The sequence below is a fragment of the Amblyraja radiata genome, chromosome 3, assembly GCF_010909765.2.
Source record: "Amblyraja radiata isolate CabotCenter1 chromosome 3, sAmbRad1.1.pri, whole genome shotgun sequence".
Classification (NCBI taxonomy): domain Eukaryota; kingdom Metazoa; phylum Chordata; class Chondrichthyes; order Rajiformes; family Rajidae; genus Amblyraja; species Amblyraja radiata.
In genome coordinates, this window is record NC_045958.1 from 53,716,681 (window position 1) to 53,741,794 (window position 25,114).

General features: G+C 42.6%; 1 protein-coding gene across 1 annotated transcript in view; it reads left to right on the forward strand.

Moving 5' to 3' along the window:
* Positions 1-25,114, forward strand: part of plaa (phospholipase A2 activating protein) — a 43,454-nt gene that overhangs the window by 10,718 nt on the left and 7,622 nt on the right. Inside the window, exons 4-10 of the mRNA XM_033017814.1 lie at positions 70-190; positions 3,823-3,990; positions 6,419-6,554; positions 7,698-7,867; positions 8,680-8,837; positions 11,305-11,524; positions 20,673-20,741. Coding sequence (XP_032873705.1) covers positions 70-190; positions 3,823-3,990; positions 6,419-6,554; positions 7,698-7,867; positions 8,680-8,837; positions 11,305-11,524; positions 20,673-20,741 — 1,042 coding nt within the window. The remainder of the gene's footprint in view (positions 1-69; positions 191-3,822; positions 3,991-6,418; positions 6,555-7,697; positions 7,868-8,679; positions 8,838-11,304; positions 11,525-20,672; positions 20,742-25,114) is intronic.

Sequence of the window (25,114 nt, forward strand, 5' to 3'; positions counted from 1 at the left end):
ATTTAGCAGTCATAATATTCTGAACTCTCAAGCTTTAATATTATTTGAAGAAGTATATTTTGTTTTTAGGGCCATACTGCAGCTGTGTGGGCAGTAAAGATACTGCCTGAACAGGGTTTCATGCTGACGGGATCTGCTGACAAAACAATTAAGATGTGGAAAGCTGGTCGATGTGAGCGAACATTTACGGGTAAGTCCGTGTTTTGGATCTTTCACCTCTAGCACGCATTTCCCACATGTTAACAGAATGTTACTATTTATAAATCAGCAATTTCTACACTTTTTTCGAAGGATGGGAGGGATTTGGGGAAGTACACTTTCTTTAGGGATTCATAGGTTATCTACTAGTTAGATGTGGCCCTTGTGGCTAAGGGGATCAGAGGGTATGGAGAGAAGGCAGGTACGGGATACTGAGTTGGATGATCAGCCATGATCATATTGAATGGCGGTGCAGGCTCGAAGGGCCGAATGGCCTACTCCTGCACCTAATTTCTATGTTTCTATGTTACTAGATTAATCTGAGAAATATACAACAGTGAGTGGTACTGCAGTGTCTTGCATAACCTCACAAAGGTAGATATATAAAATACATTTAAAACTATACCAGACATAAATAAATAAAAGTTCTGAAAAATATTATAACTAAGGAAGTTCCAAATTTAAGCAGCCTGTCTCTGAGTGGTCTAAATAATGTCTTAGCTGGTGAGATCCCATTGATGGTGATACTTGTCTCTGAATCAATGATATCCAGAGATAAGTATGCAATGAACAATGGATGTTCCAACTGGACAGAACAAACTTAATTTTAATTTTGTAAAGTCCAATACATTGGAGATTAGAGAACTTGTCGAACAGAGAGCAATCAGTTAAGGCCACAACAAAGGTTTAATTTTCGAGGGATAACATTTAAAGAAAAAAGATCTATTTGTCCACAGTTAGAATCACCATATTATGAAAAGGATATTGAAACATAGAAACATAGAAATTAGGTGCAGGAGTAGGCCATTCGGCCCTTCGAGCCTGCACCGCCATTCAATATGATCATGGCTGATCATCCAACTCAGTGTCCCGTACCTGCCTTCTCTCCATACCCTCTGATCCCCTTAGCCACAAGGGCCACATCTAACTCCCTCTTAAATATAGCCAATGAACTGGCCTCGACTACCCTCTGTGGCAGGGAGTTCCAGAGATTCACCACTCTCTGTGTGAAAAAAGTTCTTCTCATCTCGGTTTTAAAGGATTTCCCCCTTATCCTTAAGCTGTGACCCCTTGTCCTGGACTTCCCCAACATCGGGAGCAATCTTCCTGCATCTAGCCTGTCCAACCCCTCAACATATTATGAAAAGGATATTGAGAAATTGGATTGGGAGCAAATAGATTTATAAAGTAGGTACCCACGTTATAAGCTTGGGTCAGGAAAGAATGATTAGATGGAAGTGCAGGAGACTGGAATCCGGAAACTGGAGCAAAAATAGAAGAGCTGCTGGAAGAATTCAACAAGTCAGGCAGCATCTGTGGAGGGAAATGGACAGTTGATGTTTTGGGTTGAGAACTTCAACTGTCTCTCTTCTCCAGGAAAGAGAAGGCCAAGGCAAAACAATCAGTGATCTTTCCAAAACAAAATAGAGCAATTAGGATTGGAGATCATTTACAACTTCCAAAATAAGGTCAAAAGTTAGAAGACGGCCATCAAAAAGATTAAGTAATTAAAACAAATGTGATGAATACAGGATTAGTTTTAATGGGTGATGAATGGTCAGCATGGACTTGATGAGTTGAAGACCCTGTTTCTGTGTTGCAAGTCTTTATGATCTATGACTCTAACATAAGAAATAGAAGCAGAGGTTGATCATTCGACCCATCACATGCTAACCTACGTACGACCAAGGATGATTGTTTAATTTAGAATACTTTTCTGTGCAAACCCTTATTACTTGATTCCCTTAAATGCACAGATGGATTTTTAGATGTTAAAAGGAAGCTGATGTCACTCCTGCTGTGATCTGCAGTGGTTCCTGGTCAAAGCAATATTTTGCTTAAAAATGTTTTATCGATCATTTCATATCTTCCGTACCCCATACTCAATATCAGACAAATTATTTATAACAAAATACTCGTTTTCCCTGTTTCTATGCTGTTCCATTCTTATCTCTTTCATTTCTATGTTGCTATCCTGGACAGTTTGAAACTTTGAGTATTTAATCATGAAGTAGCTATGTACTGCACATTTTTTTTTTGATCACCAAGGCCACTTACTTTTGCCTCTGTGACATTGCCTTACTCCATTCTTGTCATCATGATTATTAGGTTTGCAGATGAGACTAAAGTAGGTGGTATCGTAGACGGTAAAGAAGGTTATCAAAAATACAGCAGGATCTTGATCAGATGGGTAAATGAGCTGAAGAATAGCTTATGGAGTTCAATGCAGATAAGTTTAAGGTGTTGCATTTTGGGAAGTCATACCAGGGTGCAACCTTCACAATGAATGGTAAGGCCCTGGAGAGTGTTGTGGAGCAGTAGGATCAAGGAGCAGAGGAGTACAGTTCCCTGAAAATGGTGTAACAGAAGGCTTTTGGTACATTGGCCTTCTTCAGTCAAGGTATTGAGTATAGAAGTTGGGTTGTTATGTTATAGTTGTACAAGATGCTGGTGCGTTGTGTTCAGTTTTGGTCACCCTGCTGGAGGAAGGATGTCATTAAGCAGGAAATAGTGCAGAAAAGATTTGAGGATGTGCCAAGACTCAAAGGCCTTTATTTCTTGGAGTGCAGTAGGCTGAAGGGTGATCTTATAGAGGTGTTTAAAATCATGAGGGGGATTGTTACGGTGACTGCACAGAGTTTTTTACCAAAGGTACAGGAGAATCAAGAACCAGGGGACATAGGTTTATGGTGAGAGGAAACATTTAATAGGAACCTGAGGGGCAATTTTATTTTTTAACCTGGAGGGTATATGGAATGAGCTGCTAGAGGAGGTAGATGAGGCAGCTAGTATAGCAACATTTAGAAGACACTTGGACAGATACATGGATAGGGAAGGTTGGGAGGGATACGGACCAAGTACAGATAAATGGGACTAGCTTAGATGGAGCATCTTGGTTGGCGTGGTGGGTTGGGCCGAAATGCCTGTATCTATGCTTTATGACTCTTTGACTATCTGCTAAAATGCTTACCCAGGATTTTGTTACATATAGATTTGGCTATTATAATAAAGCCATTGTTAGCTTCCCATGTTCTGTTCTCCACAAATGCAAGATCATCAAAAACTCTATTTCATGCTAATCATGTATCGGTCACCCTGTGCTTCCAGATAAACCGGTGACAGATATTTAAAGATTATATCCTCATTTTCAAAATCCACTATTATCTTGTTCATTTCTTTTACTTGAATTTCCTTTTACCCCATCACCTCGGGAGATATTCGCATGTCTCCATTTCTAGTCCATAGTGATTGGTTTCATTGCCAATATTATAAACTCTGGAATTCTAATCTTTGTGCCTATCATATTTGCTTTAAAACCAGCCTCATTGAGCAAGATGTCTGTCATCTACACAAATATCTTTGAGGGTGGGGGACAATATTACTTTTCATTTAATCTGTGAAGTTTGTGACAATTTACTAATTCATTGGATTATGTTGACACACATGTTATTACTGAGATGAGCATGCAAATCTTTTTAAAGGAGTAATTGTTTCTCATTGTAACTATGCCTCATTCATCTGACTCTGGAATTAGGTGTTTCGGGGAACTAAATAGTATTTTTGTAACAAATTGATGAAAGACGTTTTTCAAGTTTTGTTTTTATTAACTTTGGCCTTTTTTAGGTCATAACGACTGTGTTAGAGGACTGGCCATTTTGAATGAATTAGAGTTCCTATCTTGCAGTAATGATGCCACTATTCGACGATGGCAAATCACTGGGCAATGTTTGCAGATTTATTATGGACATACAAATTATATCTACAGCTTATCAGTCTTCCCAAATGGAAAAGGTAAGTAGTTTTATAGTTTTTTTTAATCTTCATTTATGATATATTTCATGCACAAATCGAATGGTTAGACAATGGAGTATATGTTTTAAGTTGCTGACACCTTGATGCTTGGCGTAACTACTTGGAATGAAGTCAAGGTGTTTTTCTTCTGTGCTGTCGTGGAATTTTGGACTTCTCCTTGCTTTGTCTAATGCTAACTTGTTATACTTCTAGAGGGAGAATTTATTAAATGTAAATCTTCCTTATGCCACGAGATAAAGCATCCAAGAAAATAAATTCAGATCATAGATCCTGTTACCTTGGACAGGAATGTGTTTTCTTGAATTTACACGTTATTTCAAATCTATTTCAATATTGCAAATGTTAGTAAAATAAATGCTTGATTTCTTATTCTCAATATTCAATTTACTGATACATATACATGAGACAATCAAGTCCTACTTAAGTAATTTATTAATTCAAAATGCAAAGTGCTTTCTTGGCATAAGCATTTTTAACATAATATTAGATATAAAATTATAAAATGAAATGTCCTCAATTCCCCCTTAAGGTTTGCAGAAGTGGTAATGTTTGAGAGATAAAATAAGAGATAATAAAAGGAGAGGGAGGGGAGGGGGGGGGGGGGGAGAGGAGAGGGAGGGGGGGGAGAGAGAGTGCTTTTTTACTTCAACCCAAACCCAAACAACCATTTGCAGGCAGTGTTTTTTTTATCTCTAACCATATTTTCATTTTCAAAACAAATTAAGGGTACTCACAGTGCTGTAGACATTTGTCAGTGTCATTCAAAGCTCTGATTGAGGCACACCACTTGCAGAGACTGATTGAGGCACACCACTTGCAGAGACTGATTGAGGCACACCATTTGCAGAGACTGATTGAGGCACACCACTTCCTGGTTTTATAGTCCCTCCCCCTCCCTCCAGCGGGAGCAGCAGAGAGAATGGGGAATGTTGTAAAAACATCAATATCTCTGTCAATTTTCATCGACGGGAAAAATCCTCGGCACACATGTGGCGGAGGGGGGCTCTGAGCGAGATGGCCAAAAATGACGGCCGTAGGTGGCGGCGTACTCTCGGAAACCGCAGCACAGATGGCCAAAACCGGTCAAGAACAGAGTTTTAGTAATATAGATGTATTATTAACTACATTAACCACATTATGCAAATTTGGTTATAACTATCTTTTAATGTCATTGGAAACATTGTTTACTGAATGCATGTATTCAGGTGGAGTCTGGAGTGTGTGACTGAAGTCACCAGTGTAAGACAGACATGTTTTTAAATAGTGTTAACATGTTATAGCTTTTAATGACCAGGATGCAGTCGAAACACAATGTTAAGAGGGAAGCACCTTTGTGCTTCTGCCATGGTTGATGAAAATCTTGGGAACTGGACAGGAAAATAAGTACTGTAGAAATGTGCTGAACTTAAACTCACAAATTAACCTGCTGCCCAAACGTGACTGGAATAATGAGACATGACATTTTATTACACTAGGCATAGATTTAGTAAGAATACTCATAGAATATACCAGTAGCAAAGTGGTCAAGTTACAAAGAAACTTTTTATTTCACTTGCTTGTTTTTAGGCTGATGTTATGGTATAAAATAGACTTAATTGCATGCTCTTTTCTGGGAAGACAATGCAGTGCTTTATAATACCAAATATTGTACCTTACAAGTAGGTTTCATATCTTAAGGCTAAAAATCACAAGTGCTCTGCTATCTGGACAAGAAGGATGATTTTACTCAGTATTGGCTGGTAGATTCACTTATTTTATCATTTGCAAATAAATCTTTGCTCCTGTGGAAACGGGTACCATTTGCTTTGCAATAGTAAGAGATAATTCTATTTAGCAAACATGTTATACATTGCCTTTAACTGTAACAGACTATATTTGTAATATTTAAACTCTCCTGTGTAGTGATATTTAAAATTTGATCATAGTCCATTGCAGCACTTTTGTAAGGACGAAGTTAAGACTTAAAAAGTTGTCACTAAAACAGTGAACTGATCAAACCAATTTACCATAAAGCTGCTTATTATTAACAGTACTTGATGCATCGTAGCAGATGTGCAATGGTCCATTGTTCGTAGCATGGCATAAATGGGAGCATTTTTTAATTACTGCGACAAGAACTATAAGTGGAATTATTTCCCGATAGCTAGTCTTGTGTGACAAATGAAATGTTTAAAAGGATCAAACAAATATTTCATCTTGCAACAACTTGGAACCAACATCATTCCAATTCAGATAAAATATGATATTTAACCAGAGCAAGTTTTAGGTATTGTGTTTGTTATTTTCAGTGTATCAAGGTGGAAAACTTAACTAAAATAATGTTTTATTTCTTTGGTAACCAAAATAATTTCTTACTTCTAAGTTGTACATTTTTCTAATCACTGTGCATTGGTCTCTCTCTGTCCAGATTTTGTAACCACGGGGGAGGATCGATCCGTAAGAATTTGGAGGGATGGAGAATGTACTCAAACTATTAGACTTCCAGCTCAGTCTATATGGTCCGGCTGTGTATTGGATAACGGTGATATTGTTGCAGGTTCAAGGTAAATTTGCTGTTCAATTATTAGGTATTCTTGCTTTTAATAAATGTATCAGTGAATTAATTGGTTATTTTCAAGATTTGAATTTGTTCATGATTTACTGAAGCCATGCTAAGAAAAGTATAATGGAGTAAGTGATATAAAATACCTTGTTACCAGAAATAAATCTCTGCACTGGGGGAATGTGTGAAGCAAATCAAAAGGAAGGAGAGACTGCAACACCTCCAGTCCTTCCAGTAGTCCATACATTCTGTGCGGCCCAGGGCTTAATGATGAATGGCTGCATTGCTTTCACCAGCCGATACAGCACCAACCCTCACAGATAGCCACATTTGAATTGATCATTCCATTCTGAACCGTTCCTTTAGCTGTTTTATTGCTCCAGGTGCCCCACTGTAGACCTGAGTCCACTACTTGATTCCTGACACAGCCTTACTCTCATTGTGCTATAATGATCATTTTTAATGCTGATTTCACTGATACACTTGTTCATGGAAACACATTCTGAGTGCTGAGAGAAGTAGCAGGATAAGCAATTCTACTCGTTGCGAAATAAGTGATTTAGGTTTACATCAGCTGTAATATTAATTCTACGCATTTAATCGTGTATAATTGTAACGTTTCACCATGGCATTTTAAAACATGTTCAATCTCTTTAAAGATCAAAGAACTTTTATGGCATTTTAACATAACCTAGGAAAGAATTTACAATACCAAAACCTGTGCAATGTCTCACATGGTACCCCCTCCCTTTCTGCCCTTGCAGAGTTACAATTACTTCAGTTTCAAAGTTATTGTTTTGGTCAAACTCTGACATCTTGCTATCTCTGTAAACTCCTCTTCTACAACCATTTGAAATCCCTAGAGCTGGGACTCTTTTGAATTCCTCTTTTTCCCACTGGCAGCAAAGGCCTTCTGTTAATGTCATAATCTCTATTTATATCCTTAAATCTATCTATTACTCCTCCTCATAAGATGCCTTAAAATATATACTGTTTATAGCTGTTTTATCTCCATATGTGGCATAGTGTCAGATTTTTTTTTTTTAAATTTGGTTGTGCAAAATGCTTTGTGGTTTTACTGCATTAGAGATATTTTCAACTCATTTTGTATTGCTTTAATATGCTGATGAAATTTCCATTGCAGCGATAGTGTAATAAGAGTATTTACAGAAGCTGAAGAACGGACAGCCTCTGCAGAGGAGATCCAAACTTTTGAGAACGAGCTGTCCAGCGCAACCATTGATTCTAAGACCGGAGATCTAGGAGATATAAATATCAATGAACTTCCAGGAAAAGAACATCTCAATGAACCAGGTATGTAATGTTACTCCTTTTTAAACTTGGTTAAAATTTGAAAGCTGTTTTATAATGTGCTCAACATATACATGTACAATTTTTTTGTTGGCTGCATCATAATAATACTCGTGCTTATTTCTGTTTGGAATCTTTTCAGGTAAATCTTTTCCTTTTCTGGGAAAAATTCACAAGATTGACATTTTACAGCTGTTGCATGATCTTTGATATGTTCATCATATGGATATGCAGTATTTATATTATGTCATTTCACATGCTGGCTAAAAATAAGATATTTTGAAGCAATTTTGATTGTTTCTGATTGAGTATATAGAGCTAGATTATTTGGCAGTTTTATCATAGACCCCTATGGTTGAAGCCACTATGCCACTGGTTGAAGTTACATAATCCCTGCAGCAATTAGGGAGATGCACATTTTGTCACTCAAAGCTGTGTCTGTTATGGCATAAAATAAACACCTATACCTAGTTTATCTGAACTAAAATTAGCTTTGAACTAGTTTTTAAAGAACAAGACTATGTTTGGATTAATTTTAAATTTATGAGAAAGCCTCTAACTCTAAATGAAATTAAGAGTTCAGGAGGGATTTATTTTCCAAGCATGTTGGTTTCATTACACAAACTATGGTTACTATATTTCTGTGCTTTAAAAGAAAATAACATTTAAATTAAACTTCAAAATGAAGGAAAAATAATTACTCCTGTGTTGGACTTTGTTAATTCTCAAAGCCAGGAACTGAAAACACAAAGCATTGAGGCATAATTTGACAAGTATTCAGCATTTGAACTTAATTTTTTTAATCCTTTTTTCAGGCACTAAGGAAGGTCAAACGCGATTAATCAGGATTGAAGATACTGTTCAGGCTTATCAATGGAATGTTGTTGATGGGCGATGGTTAAAGATTGGCGATGTGGTGGGTTCATCAGGAGGAACCCAGAAGTCCTCGGGCAAAGTTCTTTTTGAAGGCAAAGTATGTTTTAACATGAAGGAATGCCATCTAATACACGTGTCCAAAATGCTCGTCTACTCTATTGTATATACAGTATATAATATAAATTCACTTACCAACGTTTGCAAATGTGTGATGATATGGTTTCACGTGTGTGAGGGAGAATATTAAAATAAGTAATTTAAATCCAAATGTTTGTTAAATAAATTTCTGGCATCTTTATTTCATTGATTACTGGAGCATTCAAGAGTGGTCTGTGCTTATGTATGATAATGTGATAGTAGCAACCAACCATGAGCTCTTGGATAAATCCCCCCTCACCCCCCTCCTCAAATGTAAAATATTGATTGAGGATATTACTGAGAAGCTTCCAGTCTTCTGCAGCTGAACTAGTGTAGTACTGCAGCCTATCAAGTTTCCAACTATTCTTGCCCAATCCACATGTGTGCATCCCTCCATGATGTCAGGGACAGTATAAAAATTAAAGCGAAGAAGTACAACGTAGCAAAGATGAGCGGGAAAGAACAACAGAAGATAACCAAAAAGACTATACGGGGAGAAAATATGAGGTACGAAGGTAAGCTAGCCAAGAATATAAAGCAGGATAGTAAAAGTTTCTTTAGGTATGTGAAGAGGGAAAAAATAGTTAAGACCAAAGTTGGACCCTTTAAGACTGAAAAGGGTGAATTTATTATGGGGAACAAGGAAATGGCAGATGAGTTGAACAGGTACTTTAGATCTGTCTTCACTAAGGAGGACACAAACAATCTTCCTGATATAGTAGTGGCCAGAGGATCTGGGGTGACAGAGGAACTGAAGGAAATCCACATTAGGCAGGAAATGGTGTTGGATAGACTGATGTGACTGAAGGCTGATAAATCCTCAGGGCCTGATGGTCTGCATCCCAGGGTACCTAAGGAAGTGGCTCTAGAAATCGTGGATTCATGGATTTACAAAGGGGAAATCATGCTTGACTAATCTTCTGGAATTTTTTGAAGATGTGACTCGGAAAATGGACAAGGGAGAGCCAGTGGATGTAGTGTACCTGGACTTTCAGAAAACATTTGATAAGGTCCCACATAGGAGATTAGTGGGCAAAATTAGGGCATATGGTATTGGGGGTAGAGTGCTGACATGGATAGAGAAGTGGTTGACAGACAGGAGTAGGGATTAACGGGTCCCTTTCAGAATGGCAGGCACTGACTAGTGGGGTACCGCAAGGCTCGGTGCTGGGACCGCAGTATACATCAATGATTTGCATGAAGGGATTCAAAATAACATTAGCAAATTTGCAGATGACACAAAGCTGGGTGGCAGTGTGAACTGTGAGTAGGATGCTATGAGAATGCAGGGTGACTTGGGCAGGTTGGGGGAGTGGGCAGATGCATGCAGATGAAGTTTAATGCGGATAAATGTGAGGTTATCCACTTTGGTAGCAAAAACACGAAGGTAGATTACTATCTAAATGGCATCAAGTTGGGATCTGGGGGTCCTTGTACATCAGTCTATGAAAGTAAGCATGCAGGTACAGCAGACAGTGAAGAAAGCGAATGGCATGTTGGCCTTTATAACAAGAGGAATCGAATATAGGAGCAAAGAGGTCCTGTAGTTGTACAGAGCCCTAGTGAGACCACACCTGGAGTATAGTGTGCAGTTTTGGTCCCCTAATTTGAGGAAGGACAATCTTGCTATTGAGGGAGTGCAGCGTAGGTTTACAAGGTTAATTCCCGGGATGGCGGGACTGTCATATGCTGAGAGAATGGAGCAGCTGGGCTTGTACACTCTCGAGTTTAGAAGGATGAGAGGGTATCTCATTGAAACATATAAGATTGTTAAGGGCTTGGACACACTAAAGGCAGGAAACATGTTCCCGATGTTGGGGGAGTCCAGAACCAGGGGCCACAGTTTAAGAATAAGGAGTAAGCCATTTAGAACGGAGACGAGGAAACACTTTTTCTCACAGAGAGTGGTGAGTCTGTGGAATTCTCTGGAGGCAGGTTCTCTGGATGCTTTCAAGAGAGAGCAAGATAGGGCTCTTAAAAATAGCGGAGTCGGGATATGGGGAGAAGGCAGGAACGGGGTACTGATTGTGGATGATCAGCCATGATCACATTGCTGGCTCGAAGGGCCAAATGGCCTGCTCCTGCATCTATTGTGTATTGTCTATTGTTCTTTAATCTTCCAAGTTCCATGTCACCATTCATGAGTAAAATGATGGAAAACCTACAGACTGTATTCTGAGTACAATGTGTGCACAATTACTTAACATACAAGGAGCTTTAATAATAGGCCGCAGTTTGGCATCTTTAGTATTCACAATCAAAATGGAAATTCTCTAATATTCAAGAATCAAGAGTGTTTTATTGTCATATGTCCCAGATAGAACAATGAAATATATAAAACCATCCATGAATGTACAATTATATGACAGTAGCTAATCTTAATGATGTTAAACATCAAGAATATTTTCTTTTTCTCTTCATTTTAGGAATTTGATTATGTATTTACCATTGATATTAATGAAGCAGGACCTTCAATGAAACTGCCGTACAATATTAATGAAGATCCATGGCTTGTTGCACACAACTTCTTGCAAAAGAATGATCTGAACTCAATGTTCCTAGATCAGGTTGCAAACTTCATCATTGAGAATACAAAAGGGCATACATTAGGATCAACAGGCATAGGATTCTCGGACCCTTTCACAGGTTAGTGAGATAATGTACTGAAAGTGTTATGCATATTGATTATTCTTCAAATGCATGTACAATACTCTGGTTGCACAGTGAAAAAGATAGTAGGTCATATCTTAACTAGCGTATGCCCTTTGCTTGGACCCACTGCCATTTTGCCATTCAAGACAGACAGCGTTATTTGATATAAATGTAAAAGGTCTGACTTGCTTACAGAGTAGGCACTGGAAACATTTGGCACGGTCCTCATCCATACAAATTACAGTGATGTATGCGAATGCTCATGTTAGGAATCTGGAACCAAACTCTGTTTTGGTATTTGTCCAAAGCCAGGCTAATCTGCTGAATTGCTTTACTTTAAAACGGCAGAATGGTTTTGAGCTTCCAAATATTTTTAAATATTTAAAAAGAGCTGCAGTAAACATTGGAACATCTTTTAAAGCCAAAGTATTGTACAAATGCTTTCAGAAATACTTTTACATATTTGAAATTAATGTTGATAGATCATTGCACTAACATTTCAATACTGTGGTGGACTAACCTCTAGGAACTATTGGTTTTAATTCTTATTTGCAAAATTATCATTGTGTACTGTTTTTTAACCTACCAATTACCCATACCAACCCTCTTGTCTCTTTTCTTGGTGCGACTGTCCAATTTGCCAATATTAATATTCATCAAAATGGATTGGCATGCCAATCCTGCACTGGGAGAGGATCTTTGATGTTGGCATATCAGCGAGCCCATGCTCGTATTATAATCAAATGGCAGCAAGCAAAGATAGATTTGGATATCCAAATATGATATTTTAAATAGGTGTTGAATAAATTTTCCTGACCATGTCCTTTTCCAAGAGGTTATTTAGTTGGAACTAGAAGAATGTTGTATTAATACTGCCGTGTGTTATTACAATCACAGACATGATTTAAGGAGGAGTAGGGCTGACGATGCAACACTCAAGGATTTAGAAGCATAAGACATGATGGAGAAAGAAGTAGAAGAAGAGAGGTAGTGCAGTGTTGATTAAGGAGACCATCACTGTTGTAATGAGGGAAATGTGCTAGAAACCTTTACAAATGAGGCCATGTGATTGAAGCCAAGCCATAAAAAATGGGCGATCACTTTCCTGGGGTAATACTACAAGCGTGACATAAAGGGGCATGTGCATAGGCAATTATGCAAATACTTTATAGCAGAGATAGATAAATTCTTGATTCGTACGGGTGTCAGGGGTTATGGAGAATGGTGTTAAGAGGGAAAGAAGGATCAGCTATGCTTGAATGGCTACTCTTAGGCTTGCTTGGCCGAATTATGTAATTCTTTCACATGAAATCACAGATTTAAGAGCAACTAGACAATGTGCAGACCCGTTGGGTCTGCTCCCCAACGCATTCCTCCACTCGCACACAGCCCCCAACTGCGCAGGCACAGCTCATTTCCCCTCATCCCCCAGCACTCCCTCCCCCTCCTCTTCACCGTCCCTCTTCTTTCCCCTCTCCTCCCGTTCCCAATCCCTCCCTCACCTCTCCATCCCTCTCCTTTCCCCTACTCTCAGGCACTCCCTCCTTCCATAACTCCTCTCCCCTCCCCCACTGCTCACCTCCCCTTATCTCCCCCCCCCACTATCTCTCCTCACCTCCCCCACTGCCCTCCTCTCCCTCTATTCCCCACTCCCTACCTCCCCCACTCCTCTCCCTCTATTCCCCCACCAGACACAAAAAAAATTTAAAAAGAGGAATTGATAGATTTTCCCATGGATTTTGAAATTTGGCAAGGCCCCACCACCGCAGCGAGGCCCCAGAGTCGCCATGAGGCCCCACCGCCGCCCCGAGGAGGAGAGGGGGGGGGGGGAGAGTGGGAGTGTGGAGTCGAGCCGAGCCGAGCCGTTATCGTCGCGCGTGGCACGCGATGAGAAGGTGGCCCTGGCGGCCATTACTCCCTCTTGATCTTTGGTCCACAGCGGGAGGCGAAAAAATGAATGGGGGGGGGGGAAAGGGTGGTGGAAAGTGCGCCTGTGGGTTGAGAGCATCTGCTTTAATCGAGAGCGGGTAGTGCCGCGAGCAAGGGCATTGTGATATCCGCAGCTGCCGCAACGGTTTGATTAAGAAAAACCAATCCGTTTTGTGAACAACTTTATTAAAAATGTGGGGAAATAATTGATCAAATTTAGGGAGGTCGATTTCCGAAATTGTAAGTTAAATCGCCACCGAAATTGTAAAAATCTCCGCGTTTTTTCGTCAGGTTTTCGAGGAAATGCGTTTCAAAGGCAAAATGCCGTACACACACACACACTCTTTTAAAAATATACGGGTTGGAGCAGGCGGGCGTGGGGACACCAAGGCACACAGAGGGGCACACTGAGAGGGACACACAGTGAAGACTCTGGATTTCGGGGGGAGGAGCGTGTGTCGTCACACACACTTAAGCACCCGCCCCCACAAGCAGATGAGAGTGTCTGCTTGAATGGAGAGCGCGTGCCCGCCCCACAAACAGTCACACGCAGGCGGGCGGGCGGGAATTCTCTCCTGAAGCAGGTTGATCGGGCACAGTTAACAGAAGCTGAAAAACTGCGGCTGCGGTTCTGGCAACAGTCTGCATTCTGCTCTGTCTGGGGGGAGAGGGCGAGTGGGGGAGAGGAAGGGGAGGATAGGGGAGAGAGGTGAAGTGGGGGGAGGGGGGGGGGGGGTTGGAGCGGGCGGGCGGAAGTCGAGCTGCGGGAGGCATGGCACGAGCGTACTTGGCATGGTGCGGGCAGCGGGGGGGTGTGCGGGGTTGAGGAGAGCCGGGCTGCCAAATTAAGAGAGAGGGAGAGAGAGAGAGAGAAGCAGCTTCTGACTAAACTCACAGCTGGGATGAGTGCGCAAGGCTTCACGAGCTGCGTCAACAGTGATGATAAGGTTCAACGCGTGAGGAGTCGCTGCCCCGAGATGTGTAGAGCAAAGAAGCTACAGCGGAACGGAGCTGTAGAATGTTTATTCTGCAGAAGTTTTTCGATCTCTCTGCGCCTTTAATCCACAGTGGCAGGGGGGCGGGGCCTGGAGGCATGTGGGCCTGGATTGGTCGGCATGTGGGATTGTGACGTCAGCAGCTCGTGAGTCCCGTTTCGATTTTAAAATGAGTGGGGGGGGGAGAAGAATTTTATTTAAAAATGTGTACATAAAGATGTCCAAATGTAATGAGGAGTGGATTAGCGAATGTAAAAGTGAAATCTCTACCGAAATGGACAAAATCTTGGAGTTTCTGCGTGTGGTTTTGGCGGACCAAGAAATCAAAGGCCAAAAATCTAATCTGAAAATCTAATCTGACATACACACACACACACACAGAATTTTAATATATAGATAGATAGATAGATAGATAGATATGATAAGGGTATTGTAGTAGGAGATTTCAATTACTTCACTAGTATTGCCTTGGATTAAAGGGTTTACAGGGATCAAAATGTTTAAAGAGCATTCCGGATACGTTTCTGAACCAGTATATAGATGGTTGTGCTAGAGACGAGGCAGTTGTAGACTTAATGTTACGGAGAATAACGCCTGTCAAGTATTTGAAGTGTCTGCAGGTAAGCATTTTGGGAATAGGAGTCGTAACTTCAATCTCGAGGTAGATATGGATGGTCCAGAAATTAAGGTACTGTATTAGGGTGGAAGGGCAATCTCAACATCATTACATGGGGCCTGGCAAAAGATGATTGGGAGAGCAATTATTTGTGGGCAAATCTAAACTTGACAAGTGAAACTTATTTAAAAGTGAATTATGAGAGTTCGGGGCCAAGATGTTTGTTTCTCTAATAGTTATAGGTAAGGAAGGCAATCCAGGAGTATGTGAATGTTCAGGGTTTGATTAAAAGAGAAGAATTTGACAGATACATGGAGAACTGAAAACGGTCAAGGAATTTTAGGTTAAAAACTGTGTTGGGGAACAGGTGCGGGGAAGGGAGTGGGTGGAGATCAAAGAGGGACAATGAAATATCACTGACAGGTAAAACGAAGGAAAATATCAAAGGATTTTAGAAGAGCAAACATATGTGACATGAGCAAACAAGAGTAAACATGACAGGTCGGTGGGGGCGCTGCAAGCCGGCAGCCCTGTCAGCAGCGTGTCCGTTTTTTTCTACTTTTTTTGTTTTGTTAGTATGTTTTAATGTATTTTTTTAATGTTTCTTTGTGTGTCTTGTGTGGGGGGGGTAAAGGGGAAACAGCTTTGGTAGCCTCCTCCACGGAGAGGCGACTTTTTCCATGTCGCCTCCCCCATGACCTAACAGCAAGGATCGGTGCGGCCTTTCCCGGAGACGCGCCTGGGGCTTCAGCTGCGGGCGCAGCGCGGACTCTCGGCGTGGAGCGGGCGAGTCCTCGCCGGAGGGGAGCTCTCCGTTTCGCTGGCCCGCGGCAGCCTGAAGCCGCGGTCTGCAGAGCTCCAGCTGGCGCGGTGTCCGCAGCCTGGGATCCCTCGTTGGGGACCCTGGAGAAGAAGAAGCCACCACCCCCGGCCCGCGGCCTACTTCTACCGCGGGCGCGGCGGCGACTTACCATCAGGAGCGGGGTCCCTCGCTGGGGACCCCTGCAGGGGAGCTTCGACCTGCCGGCCCTGCGGTCTGCGGAGCTTCTGGCTGCGGCGCGGCGGGAACTTTAAATCTTCGACCGCCAGTCTGCGGCCTACAGCAACCTGAAGCCGCGGTCTCCGGTGGGGGAGGCACCGTTTCAGGACTTATCTTGACTTTCACTCATCTGGCCGCCTGTAGCGGCGGCTGCGGAGGGTTGAGGTCCCGACCACGGGCGAAAATGGAGGAGGACTGGCGAAATGTTGTGCCTTCCACCACAGTGATGAATGCTGTGGTGGATGTTTGTGTTACATTTTTATTGTGTTTTTGTGTGTTCTTTTTCATTGTACCGCTGCTGGCAAATTCATTTCACCGAATAAAATTGATTGATTGATTGATTACTTTATTAATCCCCTTATTCAGGGGAAATTCTGATGTCCTTGCAGCACACTAATAAAAATACAACACAGTATTCATAAAGAAATTCAACACCAAAACATCCCCCCACAGTGATTCCCACTGTGGGGGAAGGCACAAAGTCCAGTCCCTATCCTCTTGTCCACCCATAGTCGGGCCTATTGAGGCCTCCACAGTCGCCGCCACGGCGCCCGATGTTCTCGCCGGGTGATGGTGCTCCGGCGTCGGGAGAACCCCCAGCGGCTTGGGGTGCCAGGAACGGCCGCCTTCCCACCGGAGCCTGCGGCTTCCAAGCCAACAGACCACGCCAGACGGAGCTCCGCACACTGGTGATCTCGGCGAGATGTAAGTTCAACGTCGCAGCTGGCCGCTCCGCAGAACCGCGGCTCCACGATGTTTTCCTCGGCGGTACCAAGCATACTGGAGTCCCAGCGCGGCGACCCAGGAAAGGCATCGCCCGCTCCGCAATAGCGCTCCAGCGCTGCACTGCCGCCAAAGCCGATGTTCTGCGCCGCCAACGCCGACGTTCTGCGCCGCCGCCAACGCCGATGTTCTGGCCAGGTCCCCTCAGGGAAACGTCGCTCCAGGACCCGCTGGTAGGCCGCGAGGACAGGTCGAAGACGCTGCTCGGAGAAAGGCAACCCCTCCGACCAGGTAGGGACTTAGAAAAGCAGTTTCCCCCTTCCCCCCCACCACCCCCCCACACATAAAAGATTTAGACCCCCTGACTACACTTAACGAACTAAAAATAATAAAAAAGAAGGGAAAAAACGGACAGCTGCAGGACAGGCAGCCGTTCAGGACAGCGCCTCCTCTGTTAAATGCTGTTATCACTTACTTAATGATAGATTCCTGTAATTTCCTTACCAATGCCCGTGCTATTTTTTCTCAAATTGTTGGTTACATATGGTGCCTACCAATTTGGGAACCATTCCAGAACCCATAGAATTTTAGATACTGACAAGTTCTGCATCTGCTATCTACATAGTAACGCCCTTCCAAAGCGGGTGGGTGCTAATGTGCATATCATCAGATCCTGGGGATTTATTGCCTTTCAATTTTTTATTTAATAAAAAAATTTGATACTAGTTTTATTGAACTCGTGCACTCTAGATTCATAGTTCTCACATCATTTCTAAGATACTTTTTACAACTTCTATGAAGGTCATAAACAAAATACCACTTGAATTTATCTGCCATTACCTTCTTCTCTATTATATTTAGTTTGTTCGAGCTACGTGACCAACAGGAGCTTTAATCTGTTTATTTTTAAACATCTATCAAAGCTTTTAAATTGTTTTAATTTCTAACTAGACCACTTTTTTATTCTACTCTTTTCCTTCTATGTCCACCTAAAGCCAATCAAACCCCCTAATGTATCCATCTTTCAATTGCCAGGCGTTGTCCAGATCCACACCTCTTTTTCAGCTTTCTCCCTCCGCTACAATGAATCTGAGCAAGAATCCTGAGCTGACATTACCTATCCATTCTTTCAACGGATGCTGCCTGACCCATTGAGTCACTCCAGCACTGTGTTTTACTCTGAACCATGTGTTCAAAGCTCTGACTTTCTATACCAAATACCAGTTTATATATGGTACATATAATGAAAGCTATTACTTTTGTGATTTTTTTTGATTTTGGACCCCAGCTACTTTTTTTCTTAGTCCCATCTATGTTATAGGTCCCCACTTAGATGCAAGATCTGGATCTTTCCTCGCCCCTGCTCGTAGGTTTTCCAGCCCCAAGGAGAAATTCTTTACCCTGTTATACAGACCTTTAGACTTTCAATCGTGGTTTCAGACAATCATCTCTACATCCCTAACTGGCCATTTTTTTCCATTCCACCCCACTGAATTTGCACCATGTGCCATACTGTTATGATAAACAATAGACAATAGGTGCAGGAGTAGGCTATTTGGCACTTCGAGCCAGCACCGCCATTCAATGTGATCATGGCTGATCATCCCCAATCAGTACCCCGTTCCTGCCTTCTCCCCATATCCCCTGACTCCGCTATTTTTATGAGCCCTATCTAGCTCTCTATTGAAAGCATCCAGAGAACCTGCCTCCACTGTCCTCTGATGCAGAGAATTCAACAGACTCACCACTCTCTGTGAGAAAAAGTGGTTCCTCGTCTCCGCTCTAAATGGCTTACTCCTTATTCTTAAACTGTGGCCCCTGGTTCTGGACTCCCCCAATATCGGGAACATGTTTCCTGCCTCTAGTGTGTCCAAGCCCTTAACAATCTTATATGTTTCAATGAGATACCCACTCATCCTTCTAAACTCGAGAGTGTACAAGCCCAGCTGCTCCATTCTCTCAGCATATGACAGTCCTGCCATCCCGGGAATTAACCTTGTAAACCTACGCTGCACTCCCTCAATAGCAAGAATGTCCTTCCTCAAATTAGGGGACCAAAACTACACACAATACTCACTAAGGCTCGGTACAACTGCAGAAGAAACTAGGCGATCGGCATTTGGAAACAAGCTATATATGTGCTTGGCAATTCTATGAAGTCCTTGAGCTAAGCATGTCAAATGCAACATTTTGGGGAATAAAATTTTGAGTCACAAACAGAAGAATATTCTTGTGTTTTATACCTTCTGGCCAAAGTACAGCAAGTGAAGATGGAAACTACTGAGCAATAGTTGAGCTGTTTGACTTCTCCAATACTTCCGATGTCAACAAATATTCCTTTGATGGTTGACCTGCCTCTAGTGTACCGATGACCACCTTGGCAACATATCTCCCCACAGCATCGGTTGTCTTGTCTATTGAGATCCATATTTTGTTGCATGCAACTTCATCTCTAATTTTCTGCACAACAATGTAATGATGACTCGCTTGGTATTTGTTCCTCTGTATTTCTCTAAAAAACCTCTGAGAAGTTTGTTTTCCAATTTCCACAGTGCAATTCCAGCATCAAAGAATGCCTTGCACAGATCACTCAAACTCAGAATTGTAACTGGAGCCAGCAGTAAATGTAGTTTCACTTGGGTAGTCTACACCCCAGCGGTATCAACATTGACTGCGCTAATTTTAGATGGCCCTTGTCTTCCTCCTTCCTCTCCCCCTTCCCTGCTCCTTCTAGTCCTACTGTCTCCGCCTCTTCCTTTCTTTTTCCAACCCCCACCCCCTCATCAGTCTGAAGGGTCTCGACCAAAAATGTTGCCTATTCCTTCTCTCCTTAGATGCTGCCTCACACGCTGAGTTTCTCCAGCATTTTTTGTCTACCTTTGATATTTCCAGCATCTGCAGTTCTTTCTTAGATAGATCTTGGAGAAGACTGAACCGGCGGGCAGCGGCATGAACGAACGAATGACCAACGGTGGCGCCCCCGGTTTCGCCCCGGTGGTTGAAGTTTTCTTGTACGTTATACTATTAACGTTAATAATAACATTAATATTAACGTGTTAACATAGAAAACCTCATTGTAATCACAGTACAACTAGAGAAAATAGCACGACCTTTTAGCAAAACGGCAAAAAAAGGCTGATTTAGGCACTCGATCGTGAAAAAGGCATTATCCTGGTGAAAACGTCAAAGGCATGAAAAGGCACATGGCATTTATGGCAAAATCCTGGCTCTACTAACAAGTTACTACAACATGGGCATTGATGTTGCTGATGAGTAAGAAATAGACCATGCACTATTTCTGAAGTGGGTGACTTGCCAGTTCCAATACTTCGAGGAAAAAGTATTTGATGCATCCTTTTCTCTGTTTTCCCGTAACTCTGATCATTTTTTTCTCCAAATTTCTTGAATATTTTTTTTACATTATTATTGGATCTGCTCTTACCACCATAGCAGACAAAGCTTTTCAGATCAGATCCATTTTTTTTAATGGAAAAAAATATATTCCCTTATGCATCTGAGATATTACCTTAAATTTGTGTTTTCTGCTTACGAATACCTGTTCCAGTGGAAATATTTTCTTATTTACTCCACAAAAGCACTTAGATACTGTGAATACCATTTGTTTGCTAAACACAAATTGGAGGAACATTGTTTGAATGAGTGTATGTTGCTATTTTTTGTATGAGTATCCGTTATTGATATTGACGGTAAAAGTTAAGCTTTTTCTGACCTATATCCATTTTCCACTCTTCAATGGATCTTGATCACAACATTTCACAGTTCCTTTTCCTAATTAAGTAAGCAAAACTTGATATTTCATAACATTTTTACAATTTGCAGGTTCAGGGCGTTATATTCCAGGGACTGAATTGGGAACTGGAGGCGCAAATGAAGTGGATCCTTTCACAGGTATTGTTTCTCTTTGGAAAGCATGTTTTTAATAAATCATTTGAGATACATTTAAAATGTATTGACAACAGTGTCGTGCCCCTTTTTTTGTGTTCTCAGTTTCTGTTTTGTTCAGCTAAGATTTTGACGAGGACTTTATTCCAACCAAATCCATGCATGAAGGTAGCTTGAGGAGTCACTCCAGTATTTATAATTTGATCCTGGGGTGGATATATATGTTCTAACAGTTATAACTTTCAGTTATTTTAGTGAATCTGCACTTCAGCTTTCTTAGATTAACTATATAATCAATCAGGGAGGAACTGAAGGGAATTGGCCATTAGGGGCGCCGCATGATGGCAGCCTCTGCCTGCAGTCTTGTCTGTTTTTCTATCTTTTTCTATTTTTTAGTTTGTTAAAAGTATGTTCTGGAGGATTTCTTTTAGTATTTCTATGTGGGCGCGGGGGGTAGGGTAAGGGGGAAGCCGTTTCCCAGTCATTTCCTGGCGAGGACGCAACTATTCTCCGATTCGCGTCCTCGCCCCCCTCTCGCAGCCTACCGACTGGATTGGCGCGGCCTTTCCTGCCGGAGACCGGAGACTGGGCCAGAGCTTCAGCAGCGGCGCAAGCACTGGATTCATCGCGGATCGGGCGATGCCACACCTTGGATCGCTGTTTGAAGCTCCGGAGTGTTGGGCCTGCTGCTTCAACATTGCGGAGCTGTGGTTTGCAGAGCTTCCAGTGCGGGCGGCGCTGACTTTAACATCACGGAGTCCTGGGATCCCTTTGCCGAGGGGCGCCAGTGTGAATCTCCGCCCAGCTTGGCCTGTGGACTTCGGGAGCCACGGACTCCGGTAAGAAGTGGCCGATTCGGAGGTCCCAAGCTGCTGAGGATGTTCTCCCGTTCCGACGTCGGGGTTCCATCATCCCAGCGAGTGGGCCTGAACATCGGGCCCTACTGAGGGCTCGGGAGGCCCTGAGCCTTGGTGCCTTCCCTCATAGTGGGAAACTTTGAAGCGGCTGTGTGGGGATGTTTATGTTAAAGACTATCGTGTTCTGTGTTTTTTATTTTATTCGTATGGCTGTATGGTGACCACAAATTTCATCGTACCAATTGGTGCATGTGACAATAAATGTCTCTTGTCTCTTGAATCCACATTAGTCAGGAAATGGTGTTAGGTGAACTGTTGGGACTGAAGGAAGATAAATCCCCAGGGCCTGATGGTCTGCATCCCAGAGTACTCAAGGAAGTGGCCCTAGAAATCGTGGATGCATTGGTGATCATTTTCCAATGTTCTCTCGACTCTGGATCAGTTCCTGTGGACTGGTGGGTAGCCAATGTAACCCCATTTTTTAAGAAAGGAGGGAGAGAGAAAACGGGGAATTATAGACCAGATAGCCTTCCATCGGTAATGGGGAAGATGCTTGAGTTGATTGTTAAAGATGTTATAGCAACGCATTTGGGAAGCGGTGGCAGGATTGGTCAAAGTCAGCATGGATTTATGAAGGGGAGATCATGCTTGACTAATCTTCTGGAATTTTTTGAGGATGTAACAAGTAGAATAGATAAGGGAGAACCAGTGGATGTGTGTATCTGGACTTTCAAAAAGCCTTTGACAATGTCCCACACAAGAGATTAGTGTGCAAAATTGGAGCACACGGTATTGGGGGTTTGGTTTGACATGGAGAGAACTGGTTGGCAGTCAGGAAGCGAATAGTAGGAATTTATGGGTCCTTTTCAGAGTGGCAGGCAATGACTAGTGGGGTGCCGCAAGGCTGGGTGCTGGGACCCCAGTTATGTACAATATATATTAACGATTTAGACGAGGGAATTAAATGTGACATCTCCAAGTTTGCAGATGACACAAAGCTGGGTGGCAATGTGAGCTGCGATGAGGATGCTATGAGGCTGCAGGGTGACTTGGATAGGTTGGGTGAGTGGGCAGATGCATGGCAGATGCATTTGGTGGACAAACTGGGGGACTTGGGACTTCCACACTCCACCTGCATGTGGATAAATAGCTTCCTGTCAGCTCGCAGCCAGAGAGTCAGAGTGGGCCATCACACATCCACGGTCCTCAGCCTCAGTACCGGCTCTCCACAGGGCTGCGTGCTGAGCCCCCTGCTCTACACCATCTACACACATGACTGCACCCCCGCCCACCACAGCAACACCATTGTCAAATTTGCGGATGACACTACGGTGGTGGGACTCATCTCCGGGGGGGACGAGTACGCCTACCGGGATGAGGCGGAGCAGCTGACAGTGTGGTGTAGAGAAAATAACCTGCTCCTCAACACCTTAAAGACAAAGGAAATAATAATAGACTTCAGAAAGAATAAAACGGACATGGTACCATTAACTATCAGAGGGGACTGTGTGGAGAGGGTGGCGGATTTCCGCTTCCTGGGAATCCATATTGAGGAGGACCTGACGTGGAGCGTGAACACCTCTGCGCTGCTGAAAAAGGTCCAGCAGAGACTGCACTTCCTGAGGGTGCTCAGGAAGAATAACATCACTCAGAGACTGCTGCTGTCCTTTTATCGGTGCTCCATTGAGAGCATCCTAACATACTGTGTATGCGTATGGTACACCAGCTGCACAGCGGCTCAGAGGAAAGCGCTCCAGAGGGCCATTGACAACGCCCAGAGGATTGTCGGCTGCCCTCTCCTTACCTTGGAGGACTTACACAGTTCCCGCTGCATCAAAAAATCCCAGAGTATTATAAAGGACATTTCCCACCCCGGACACTCCCTGTTTGAACTGTTACCGTCAGGCAGACGGTACAGATCTACAAGGACAAGGACAAACAGACTTAAAAACAGTTTTTACCCCACTGCTATAAAGGCACTAAATGTAGCCGCCAAGGAACGCAGGGGCGATACATAATAAGAGACTGAAATCGACAGAAGGATGTAGGGCTGGGTGTTTATGCGTGCTATTTTCATGATATTTATTTTAGTTGTTTATCTTTTTTTAAATATTTTACCTTGTATGTATCGTTAGCTTTTAGTAATGTTTGAATGGTGCACTGACTGGCTGACATTTTACAATTTCGTTGTACATGGTTCATGTTACAATGACAATAAAGAAACTATTCTATTCTATTCTATTCTATAATGTGGATAAATGTGAGGTTATCCACTTTGGTGGCAAGAACAGGAAGGCAGATTATTATCTGAACACCTTTGCTCAGCCTGCGTGAACCACCCTGATCTCCAGGATTCTGGACACTTTGACTCTCCTTCCCATTCCTGCACAGAACTTTCTGTCCTCGGTTTCCTCCATTGTCAGAGTGAGGCTAAACACAAATTGGAGGAACAGCATCTCATATTTCGCTTGGGCAGCTTACAGCCCAGTGGTATGATTTTGATTTCTCGCACTTCAGCTGGCCCCGGCATTCCCTCTCCCTCTATCACTCCCCCATCCAAGTCGCACCAGCTTCTAATTTTCACACTACAAACAGCCTGTTTCCTTTACATTGTTACTTTTTTGCATATCTTTCATTCATTGTTCTTTATCTCTCCACATCACCACCTATATCTCTTGTTTCCCTTATCCCTAACCAGTCTGAAGAGGGTTTCGACCCGAAACGTCACCCATTCCTTCTCTCCATAGATGCTGTAGTTACTCCAGCTTTTTGTTTCTATCTTCGGTTTAAACCCGCATCTGCAGTTCCTTCTTGCCCATTATCTAAATTATGTCAGATTAGCAAAAGGGGAGGTGCAACAAGACCTGGGTGTGCTTGTACGTCAGTCACTGAAAGTAAGCATGCAGGAAGTAAAGAAAGCTAAGGGCATGTTGGCCTTCATTGCGAGAGGATTTGAGTTTAAGAGCAAGGAGGTCCAACTTCAGTTGTACAGGGCCCCGGTGAGACCGCACCTGGAGTATTGTGTGAAATGTTGGTCTCTTAATTTGAGGAAGGATATTATTGCTATTGATGGAGTGCAGCGTAGGTTCACCAGGTTAATTCACGAAATGGAGGGACTGACATATGATGAAAAAATGGGTCGATTGAGCTTGTATTCACTGGAATTTAGAAAGATGCGAAGGGATCTTATGGAAACATATCAATTTCTAAAGTATTGGACATGCTGGAATGTTCCCGATGTTGGGGGAGTCCAGAGCCAGGGGTCACAGTTTAAGAATAAGGGGTAGGCCATTCAGGACTGAGATGAGGAAAAACTTCTTCACTCAGACAGTTGTGAATCTGTGGGATTCTCTGCCACAGAAGGCAGTGGAAACCAATTCATTGGATGTTTTCAAGAGTTAGTTAGATTTAGCTCTTGGGGCTAAAGGAATCAAGGGATATGCGGGCTAAAGTGGGCTAAAGGTACAGTGGGCTAAAGGTACAGTGGGCTAAAGGTACAGTGGGCTAAAGGTACAGTGGGCT